Source organism: Zeus faber, assembly GCF_960531495.2.
Source record: "Zeus faber genome assembly, chromosome: 10".
NCBI lineage: Eukaryota > Metazoa > Chordata > Actinopteri > Zeiformes > Zeidae > Zeus > Zeus faber.
In genome coordinates this window covers 21,814,522-21,825,487 of record NC_137199.1, presented here as the reverse complement: position 1 = coordinate 21,825,487, position 10,966 = coordinate 21,814,522, and the positions used below count along the sequence as shown (strand labels likewise).

Genomic DNA, 10,966 nt, shown 5'->3' with positions numbered 1-10,966 from the left:
GCTATCGGTATCTTAAGCCGTCATTAATCAGGTTAAAATCAGTGACAAATTAGAAATGGGTGAGATTTCATGAAGAAATTCATGGCATGCGACTACCACCAGTTTGTTCAGTCTCACACCTCCAGGGTGTTCCTCCATGGGACTGTGTCTCTGGGACACCACTAGTGGTCAGCAGCGCCCTGTGCTGTGCGATCAGCAGGTGGCATATGGTGTTTGTCTGGAGCCTCCAGGCTGAGCACCACCCAGGCCACCACACAGCAGGGGTTGAAATGGTATATCACTCAGGGCGACTTCCTTCTTACCTTTGTCCGTGGTGATGATGGCCGCAGACTACATGAAGCAACTGTCTTAGTGAACTCAGAGCAGATCAACATGCTTACAAGTTAGGGTGCTAAGGTTGACTGAGGCCAGGTGGAGGTGGAGGGTGGGGGGGGCAGGGGGGGAGTTAAAAACGGTAAAGGTAGCCAAGAAGAGAAGTTCTCTCTGTATCGCTATAGCCCTTTTTACTTGTAGCTGCAAACTGCTCAGCTGCTGCCCTGAGGCCTCTTCCACACAGGTAAGCATGCTTTTGTGCATTTCGGACTTTATGCATTTCACCAATGGCACCGACTGCGATTGAAACAAAATAAATATATAGAAACGGTAGAACCATTCGGAGGACAGGAGTGTAGTGTCAAATAATATATGGTCCCAGGATAGCCTGGCAGGTGCCCAAAGGGGATAGAGCAGTGGCAAGCCAGTAAGAGCACACGTGCCTGCTTTAAAGGCACCGTTAAAGTGATTCATTTTCATTTTCGAGTGCGCTCAGGTGCGCCGGGACGGCCACGGAGAACCTGTGCGGCGTCTAGCGTTGAACTGGTTCCACCCTGAAGGGGGGCGGTGCTAAAACAGAAAGGGGAAACTAACTAACTCCAAGGAGAATGAACAAGTACATTGTGATTTGTGATTTTTTTTTTTTTCTCTCTCTCTTTTTCCATCAAGTCAAGACTCAAACTGCTTGTTTTGTTTTGGTTTTTTTCAGTAGTTAAAACGATTTGATGGCAAACAGGAAATACACATTATGGATATATTATGCATGACTTTATGGGACCTTTTATCTATAAAGACCTTTTTAACAGGAACGGTCTCAATGGGGTTTGGTCTTCTGGCTTCCAAAAAGCTTAAGATTCTTTATATTCCAGAATGTCTTCTTTCAATTACTGAAAAATAGATGTCTCCGTTGAAGTATTAAAGGACTCCTTGTGTTAACACCCAGCTCATCATTTTGTTCTCCTCGCACATATCTTGCCGTCACTTGGGCTGACGCAGGGTTGTTAGAGTCACAAGATTCGAGGTCCGCCACGTTGCTTTTCTCCCGACCTTTCGACCGGCTTTTTTTCCTCCTGGCCTTTGATATGCAATGAAAGGCTGAATTATTCTGTTTTTTTGTCGCCCCATTCAAAGGCCTCATTGGGAGCTGTAGTTCTGCCGTTCCTGTAAACTATTATACCGCCAAGGATCCCGGCCATGTATTGACTTTACAGCCCCTACAGCATTTTGTTTTTTCTCCCCCACTTCTCCAAACCCTAATCATTTGATAATTAAAACTCACTTTAAGGAGCTCATTTTGTAATAGCCGAGCTAAATTGACAAAAGCCCGCCCCCCCCCTCAATTAATTTGGTAAACTATACCCACTCTCTCCCCGCTCTCGGGGTAAAGCCCAACAAGGCGTGCATTCATCCATTTTTATTCCACGGCTCTGTGGAATTCTCCGTTCTGATTGGTCGATAGCAAGTTATTTCTAAATAATGAGTCCTGTGTTAATAATGACCGTCATCACAGGCAACTGCTTTTCCCTGCCTGGATAATTTCCAGCCAGTGGGTCATTATTGCAAGATATCCTCCCCCTCAGAGTGACCACCAAGTTGCGGGTTATTTTGCGATAACGACCAACCAGCTGTTACATTATCCCCAACGCGTTCTTTGCTTGAGTCAAACGTCTGGTGATGAAGCTCCATTCCATGTGTACTAGTTATTGTCTGTGTGTTCTATTCAAAGACTCCCCCTTCCATGGCCGGGGTACCATGGACTGTGTCCATTCTGTTTCTGCTGGTGCTGTCCTCCCCAGGGCTGGCCTCTACGCCAACACAGCACCTGTGCGGCTCCCACCTGGTGGACGCGCTCTACTTCGTGTGTGGGGAGCGCGGCTTCTTCTACAATCCGAACCGAGCGACGCACAAGCGGGATGTGCAGCCGCTGCTTGGTGAGGGCAAATCAGCGAAGGCGGCGGACAGCGTTTTTACAAAGTTCCTCCGTGAAACAGGTTCCAAATATCCCCTTGATGGTGGGACTTCAAACGGGCGAAAACGTGACATTGCCTGGAGACCTCCCACTGACCCGGTCTCTTTTGCCGTTGTGTTCAAAGACCAGCCGTCTAATGAGAAACCCAATTTGGATGTTGGCTCGGACAACAATGTTTGGGGACAACATGCCGCAGTTTACAGAACTTAAACCAATGCATTTCTCAGACCCCATCATTAGTGTGCCCAGGCTTTCCTGTGGCCTCGTTTGAAATCCACAGTGGGGCAGACTTATTTAAAGGTTCCCACTGTGGCCGATAAAATGTAATGAATTCTGTGAATTCCCTCTAACATTCCCCATCATTCAAAAATAACTTTAAGATATATTTCTTGTTTGAAAGTAGTAAAAATAAAAATAAATATACATTTTCTGTTACAAAGCCTACATTTGCAGGTTGACCTATGATGTGCCTCTGCTAGATCTCTCATATCCCTCCCTGAAGGAGACCTAAACAAGACTAAACGGATTGGCGAGCTCAGGTTACACATCCATTAAGTCTCCATTAAGTGTGAACGGTCCAAACGGTAGCGTGAGCGAACGAGGTCCGCAATTCTCTTGCCCGCGACGAGATTGTAAAAAAAAAAAATTATAATAATAATAATTGAAAATAAAAATAAAACGTTGTGTTTCCACCTCCAAGGTTTCCTGTCTAAAGGGTCCAGAGTGGAGAAGAGGCTGTGGAGGCGTCAGTCCGGCCACAAGGAGCCCAAGGTGAAGAGAGGCATCGTGGAGCAGTGCTGCCATAAGCCCTGCAGCATTTACCACCTGGAGAGCTACTGTGAATGAGGCTCACAGCCCGTCTTTACATTACATTTTGTCATTTAGCACGCCTTTGTCAACCTGTGACTGGAAACTTGGCCCGCTATGTATCATCCAATTATGACTGAAAGGAAATAAAGCTACTTGACCGATAACCCGACGCTGTCTGTGCAAAATTGTGAAGTTGGGACTGGGATGCACAATGGGTTTTTCTTTTTTTTTTTTTTTGGTCTTTTCATTTTTTGGCTACAGTCCTAGAGTGCTCTCTACTGGTTGCGGAGGCACATGGTCAAACACGAGCCATAACTGACAAATGACAACATTGTTATTCACTGGGTGGGTGGGGGGGCATGGCACAGTAGATTCGGGAAGAGTTTTCACAGCAGTCTTTATTTACAAAGAGCATATACACGGTAACGAAAAAAAAAAATTTGAAAGGGTGTAAAATTGAAAGAATAACACTCTACCCCAATAAAATATTTCCTAAATCTGCCACGGTGACATGTTTTTTTCTTTTTTAAAGAAAGGATTAAAAGCCGAAAAGACTACAACCTTAAAGTTCACATTTTGCTTAGTAAGTTAGTCAAACTAAAAAAATGAAGATGGAATCAATTATCAGCAGAAAACAACTCACTGAAGAGTCGTTTCTTCCTCCCAGCTAGAATTGATGGTTCCCTAACAAACAAAAGATACGTTATTAGTCCTCTGCACAAGTTACCCTGACAAAACAGCGTAAAACCTCCTCGTGCAAATGAGCGACAGGCTGAGCGGCACTCACCCTCTCTGAGCGCAGCCAGCGTCTGGGGCTGTCTGTTCTCCTTGCTGTCATGCTGGAAGGCTTTGCTGGGATCAAACCTGCGCCTCTGAGCTCCAGGGAGCAGCGACCTCACCTGCTCCAGATCGCTCTTCTGTCGGCTCACCTGGGCCCGGAGCTTAGTCAGCTCCTGGCCACACAGCGAAAAGAACACAATTATTTAAAGCCCAAAACAAATCTCAAGTATAAAAAAATGAAATACAAATATCGTAGTTTCTTCGAAGTAAACTTTTGTGTAAATTGTTGAGAGGAAACACGTAATTTAAGCATTTCATTGCAGTTATACCACCAAGTCTTTTTGCATTTGATAAACTAGTACATGCCTGTTCAAAATGTAAGACTTGTCATTTTAATGGCACAGTTTAACAAAATGTCACGACTCAGTCCCGTATTCCACAATGGAAGATGAAACTGCCGGTTAAAGTCAAACACCGGGGGAATGACACTTGTAGAGCCCCGAAGCCCCGCCCCCCGCTGACTCGCTGTTTATTAATATTACATGTGACGCTTGTCCAAATTGCACCAAATTATACGCTGCACGTCCTAAGGTCCCCAGCGATACACCCACAAAGTGTGAAGTCAATCGGGTGAACAGTTGTTGAGATAATCCAAGGAGGAGATTATAGTCGAAGGACATTCTTGCTTTTAGAATGAGATAAACTTGAATCGTTTTTGAGATTTCTTTTTTTTTTTTTTAATACATTTTTTTCCCCTCATATTAATGGAGCCACAGCAAATATTTTGGTCCTTTCAACTGAGTAAAATAGACCATTTATATGTATATTTAAAAATTTTCCCCACATCTATTTTTGGTTTCAGTTTCCACAGAGGGTGGCAGCGCAGTGCATAGTGATATTTCTTTCTTTTTCAATATTTTTAAATATCAATTTTGGAGCAGGCAGGGAGCCACTGGGAGGAAAGGATTTAAGAGCCATCCCTGCTTTAACTTCCCTCTGACTGACTGTTCACTTGTTGTCATGGAAACGAACAAACATGTTTCTGTGTCAAGCAAGCAATAAATAAACTTGCTTTTCTTTAAAATCTGGTACATATGACATGAATCTTGCCATCTGATATCAAAAATCTAAAATATCAGCTGTGTTAGACCATAAGTCCATGACACTGGTGGACAACATGCCGTTAGGAACTCCACGTGGCAGGTCACCTGTTTGAGGGCCACGTTCTCATCTTTCAGCTTCACCACGTGCTTGATCTTCTGCTTCTGGTTCTGGTGACCTAGCAGATGTGCATAGGCGTTGGCCAGGCGGTTCAGCTTCTCCTGGTTCTCCCCGTTCTCGTTCAGCAGGGCGGCTCGCTCTGCCGCAAAACCATTCAGCTGCTCCTGTGGGAACACGCGGCCGAGATCTCGTCATTAGCCCTAATCCGAGAACGCCCCGAATCTGGTTCTAGACCACGGAAACATTTTGCTACCACCGAGACTTACCTGGAAGGGCTTGACTTTACAAAACAACTCTTCATACAGTTTCTTCCACTTCTCTGTCTCTGAACTTGAACTGAACAGAAAGAAGAAAGATAAAATAAAAAAAGGTGATTTTTTTTTTTTTTTTTTTTTTAAACATGACAAACCGACATATTTTTGTAACTTCAAAGGTACTACCCCAGCCACCTACCTCTTCTCCTGAGCTTCAGCCAGAGCTCTGTGGAGTTGGAGCCTCTGGTCCTCAACCTCCCACTGCAGGGTGACCTTCTCCTGGGCCAGGATTTCTACCTGGCCCTGCAGTGCCAGTCCGTCCTGCATCAGCCCCTGGACCTCCTGCTGCAGAGCGTGGTTCTCCTCCTCCGCGCGCTCCGCTCGGGTCCCAAGAATGGAATGCTCTTGCCGGATGTTGTCCAGGTGCGACCGAAGCTGCTCGGCTTCTTGCTCGGCGCTCGTCAGCTTGCTTCTCAAAGCCAGCCCGTCATTTTCTTTAAGTTCTAGCTGAGAACGGAGAATCCGACTCTGTTCATCCAGTTCTTCTCGCTGGGCCTGGAGGCCAAGTGTCTCGGCCATGCGCTGCAAGGAGAGCTCCTTCTCTGCCTCCCTGGCTTCTCGTTCTCCTTGCAGGGCGGCCTTTGCCTTGGCGTTCTCCTCCCGCTCATGTTGGAGTTCCCTCAGCGTCTCCTCGCCTTCCTCTCTGACGCGCTGCAGGAGCTTCTGGGCCTCCAGCTTCTCGCCCTGAAGCCGCTGCACCAGCGCCTCGTCCTTCTGCCGCCGGATCTCCTCCTCGAGCTGAGCGACCAGGGCGGCGTGACTCGCCTTCATGGCCTCCATCCTCTCATCTTTCTCGGCAAGACAAGTTCGCATTTCGAGAACGACTCTGCCACAAGTGCCACAGACAGAAAATTAAAAACAAACACGACAAATATTTCATAGATTTTTAAAAAAGAGAGTGTGTTGTGCCGCGCATACTCCTCTCTGGCTTTCTCCTGGGTCTGCTGGGAAGCGAGGTGCTCCTCGCGCTGCTCCTTCAAAATCTGCCTCACTTTTTCCAGCTCTTCTTCTTTGTGCTGAATCACTCTATCCACCTCCTCTTTCAAATGCCGGCTCAGTCGCTCCACCTCCGCCTCCAGTTCTTTCACGTTCTCTTTTGCGTCACTCAGAGCCTGATTGGTGCTGAAAGGAAAAATCCAAATCATTAAAGCTTCAATGTTCCGCGTAACAAAATCGATGGGAGTGCAGTTGTTCACCTTTTGAGCTCAGTGGAGAGGTCTTCAAGTTTGCTCAGAGAGTTTCTCTGCTCCTCCTTGAGTTTTTCCACGGCTGCCAAGTGTTTCGCTTCAAAAACTGCTAACCCACTGCGCTTACTAATATTGTAAATAAAAAAAAAAATGTTTATTGCAACACTCCACCCAAATTGTGTCAGTGGAAAAAAAACAAAACCACACATCACTTCAAATATATCAACAATGTCGTTTTGCATCTTGTTAAATGATCCAATGCTGTCATATATTTAGCTGAAAAATCCAAGATGGCCCCAACCTGTCCAACAACGCCCGAGCCTCGCTCAGCCGCGTCGCCAGATCTCCATTCTCCTGCTGCAGGCTTTGCAGGGCCTCCTGCTTCTCCTCCATCTGCTCCCGCCTCCTGATCTCCTGCTCCTCCATGGCGGAGAGCTCGCCCAGCACCTCCTCCATCTCGTCCTTCAGCTGCCTCAGCTGCTCCTCTGCCTCCTCCCTCTCCTGCTCCACGATCACAGACAAGGAGTCCACAAGTCCCTGAAAATAAATAAATAAATAGAAGAACCGCATGTAAAGAGAGCTTAAAGTGGGTAGGTGAATGGTGAACTTTTAGTCATATGCTGGTATCCTTGCTGACAACCCCTGCTTGACAGTTCCTTTGCTTTTTTTTTTTTTTTTTATAGTTTGTCTCTACAGTTGAATTCTAGTTATTTCTTCAATTTCAAATATGGATAATTTTGTCTGAAAAGCTTGACTATAGCATATTTTAAACAAGCATTTGATATTTTTGTAACTTCAAATGTTTTTCAGAGTAGATGACATGTAAAAAATGACATATTTCTATACATTTTTTAAGTAAAGGGTGTGACCTTTTCTTTCTTGAGTTCGTCACTGAGGGCAGCGTGTTCCTGCTGGAGCTGAATCTGTCTCTTCTTCTCTTCTCTCTTGACTTCCTTCAGGGAGGTCAGCTCCGCCTTCAGCTCCTCCACTCTCCTCATCCCCTCCTCCTGGGTCTTGCCTGAAACCCCGAGACAAGCACGGTTCAAATAAAAAAATGACAATCCTTTTAATATATTCAAGAATAAAATCTCACAATCAAGACAAGACAACTTTTATGTGCACGTACTCCTCTCCTCCTCAAAGAACAGACACCTCTCGGCGAGGTGGGCCACCCTCTCATCCAACTCCTGCTCCGTCCTCCTCAGCACGTCCCTCAGCCTCGCCAGCTCCGCCTCCTGCTGGCGCACCGTGCTCCGGCAGTTCTCCACTTCCTGTTCCAGCTGCTCCTTATTCTCATTTGGCTCCAGCCCCTTCTCCACATCCCGCAAGTATTCTTGAGATGCCTGCAGTTCTTGGCGATATTGCGTCGAATCCTCCTCTTTCTGCCTCAGGGCGTCCTCCGACATGAGCAGCTCCGCCCTGCACTGCAGCAACTCCTGCTCTAGTCGACTACAGAGAAACATCAATTGAGCATCGCGGGAAGGGAGATGTGATGAGATTACACAGACATTTAAGGCCTCTGCTTACGCTTTCTCCTCCTGGAGAGAATGTGCCGCTGTGCATTCCAGCTCTGTCTTCTCACGAAGCTTCACCCGGAGATCCTACAGACAGATATTTAAAGCATTCACTTCATATTATATTAGTTTCGCACACTCCCCTTAGGGTCTGCAGAACTCATCCAAGTGAGACCGCTTCTGTCCTGCTCAGTCTTTTTCAACAAGTTCTTCCTGAAAAGGACGACTTCTTTCATGGGACCTGGAGCCTGAGAAATAACTTATCTGCCATGTAGTTTTTCCTCTCCCACCTTTCCCAGTCTTATCACCCCCCCCCCCCAATTCCTAAATAATTTCACAATAAAGTATATAGTTTTACCTGGATTTGGTCATTGGCTGTGTCCAAATAGTCCTGCAACACCTTGATTTCCTCCCTCAGCTCCCGAATTACAGCTGGAAATAGGTTTTTCCAGTTTACTCGCACTCATGTCAAGTCTCAAACAACAAGGGAATGCCGAAAGATACAAATACTCACCATGCAGCTTATCCACCTCAGTCTCTAGCTCTCCATTTTGCATTTTGGTGTCTTGTTGGAGCTCCTCTGTAAAACATGGAATCACAATTTAGATTTCACGATTCACGCTTGTTTCGGCAACTTTTAATATATCATTTAAAATAAAAACACCTCATTAAACACTTGAAATCTTACCCAAGTCTTTGTTCCCTTCTTTGAGAGTCGCAACTGCAGCCCTCGCAGCTTCCAAGTCTGTTTTTAACTCCTGTACCTGTCCCACAGTATTTATTTCGAGGAAACAAAATTCCTGAGGAATACACAAAAATAAGTCATATAGAGCAGTTGCAGTGCTCCGCAAAATACTGAAAGCACTGAAAATAATTGTGTGACTTAGCGCTTGGTATTTATTATATTCCACTTCTCCTGAAACCAGGCAAAATTTATACCTTATTTTTCACATCCAGTTTGTTCCTGGTATCCATTAGTTCCATTGTTAGAGAGTTAATCCTCTTCTTTGAAGTGTCGGCGGAAACCTAGATATTCACCTACTCAGTTAGAAACGTAAACACTATAAAATAAACTGTTTCAAAAGTCAAACTAATGATTTATTGAGAAGCATACATCAGAGGATATACAAGAAAACCCCTAAATGTCCAGAGAACATAAATGACCTTGTTCTTCAGGAACTCGTTGACTTTCTTCAGCTCAGCGATCTGTCGCTCCATGGTGGTGGCATTCGAAGAGAAGCCCGTCTTCTCCCTTATCGCCACCAGCAGCTTGGCCTCCGCTTTCTTCAGCTCATCCTCGAGGGACAACAAACGGCGTTCCTGCTCCCCTCGCTGCTGCACCAGGCTGCGAATCTGGAAGAGGAAATCAAAGTTACAGAATGAACGACGATAAACAGATTTCTGATGCAAATTGGTAAAGATTTGGTCAGTGGACAACATACCTCTTTCTCCAGGAGCTTCTGCTGCTTCATTTCCATTGTCATCCCAGTCCTCTCCTTCTTTGCACTCGACCCACCTGCCTAAATGACACAAAATACATACATAAGGTTGCATTACTGCAGACAAGGGATGCCAGGTGTTAGATTTGCCTTGCTGCCTTTAAAGGCAAATGAAATTTAAAACAAAAACAACTTACAAGTGCATCAACAGACATTGTGCGGCGCACTGGTGACAAAGGGACACATTTGGAGGGTGATGGTGGGGGCATCTGGGGCGCATCTCCTGAAAACAAGCACACAGCTCTATTGTCTTCTTGGGGAAGTATGAGGGCAGTGGTAGTCTTGGGGTGTTATGACATCAGGCATGTTGGCTCCGATACAGAAGAAGCTGACTCATTTTGACAAATACACACATATATATATATATATATATATATATATATATATATATATATATATATATATATAAACGCATAAATACAAATCAGATAAAGTGACTTCATAAATTCACATGCAAGAGCATTAAATCATTTTTATTTAGGCCTAAAACTTGTAAAAACCTGATTTTAAGACATTTTGAAGTATTTTCTTAGGACCAGCAGCAGACACCCGCCGTGAACGCACCCGTCTTCCCAGCTCTGAAGCGCTCAGCCTTCTGGAAAGACGCAGCTCCCTTCGGCTCCCCGGACTTCACCTCGTAGGAGCCCGGCGGCGGCGCACAGCCTTGGGTAAAGGTTCGAGAAGGTTGACAGCTCATTCACAGCACAACGCCTGTTAGCCTCTCGTTATCGGCGAAGAGGGCCGACGCATTAGCTTCAATTCGCTTGGCTCAAATGAGACAGAGAAGAGCGTGGGAGACGCTAACACTTGTAGCATTCAGGTAGCGTTATCGAGGCTCTCGTCGGTGTTACTTACCGCTATGCTCGTTGAACCTTTTCAAAGGCGCCCTCGAAAAGGACATGTTTGTTTGTTTGTTTGTTTGTTTACCGGGGAACTAAACAATTACTCGTAAAAAACGAGCAACGACTGCAGACCGACACAGTCCACGAAGACTGACGAAAACAAACGTCTCGCCGCTGAAATTTTCGAAATTACGCCACCACGCACGTCTGGCCAATGGGCTTCCAGCTCTGTGGCCGCTGACCCCGCCCCCTCTCCGTCCCAAGGCGCTGACGTCAGGTCGGTAGCACACAACGTAGAAGCAGAAGAAGAAGAAAGAGCAGAAGCAGAAGCAGTACTAGTAGTAGTACTAGTAGTAGTACTAGTAGTTGTACTAGTAGAAGTATTAGTAGTAGTAGCAGTAGTAGTAGTACTCATAGTAGTTTGTGTGATCGTTGACGGCTCGCCCCAACCGTTTCAAAAAGGACGTGTCTGTTTATTTCCCTCCCCCGGAGATAAAATATATGTTTATTCAATTCAG

The 10,966-nt window shown here is 45.7% G+C and overlaps 2 protein-coding genes across 2 annotated transcripts; one reads left to right on the top strand and one right to left on the bottom strand.

Annotated features, from left to right (window-relative positions):
* Positions 1-2,050: 2,050 nt before the first annotated feature.
* Positions 2,051-3,127, top strand: insb (preproinsulin b; the record flags this gene model as incomplete). The annotated part of the gene is made up of 2 exons (XM_080008197.1): positions 2,051-2,243; positions 2,982-3,127. 2 exons carry the CDS (start codon positions 2,051-2,053, stop codon positions 3,125-3,127), a joined length of 339 nt encoding a protein of 112 aa, XP_079864323.1.
* Positions 3,128-3,471: 344 nt separating this feature from the next.
* On the bottom strand, positions 3,472-10,587 carry hmmr (hyaluronan-mediated motility receptor (RHAMM)). Its single transcript, XM_080008419.1, has 20 exons — positions 10,462-10,587; positions 10,171-10,269; positions 9,744-9,829; positions 9,550-9,627; positions 9,272-9,460; positions 9,047-9,133; positions 8,796-8,907; positions 8,622-8,687; positions 8,466-8,539; positions 8,121-8,194; positions 7,720-8,042; positions 7,463-7,611; positions 6,895-7,130; positions 6,603-6,719; positions 6,325-6,528; positions 5,546-6,232; positions 5,359-5,428; positions 5,080-5,256; positions 3,879-4,044; positions 3,472-3,775 (listed from the first exon to the last, which is right to left on the bottom strand). The coding sequence occupies exons 1-20, from the start codon at positions 10,505-10,507 to the stop codon at positions 3,759-3,761; spliced, it is 3,057 nt and encodes a 1,018-aa protein (XP_079864545.1). The 5' UTR covers positions 10,508-10,587; the 3' UTR covers positions 3,472-3,758.
* Positions 10,588-10,966: the final 379 nt, after the last annotated feature.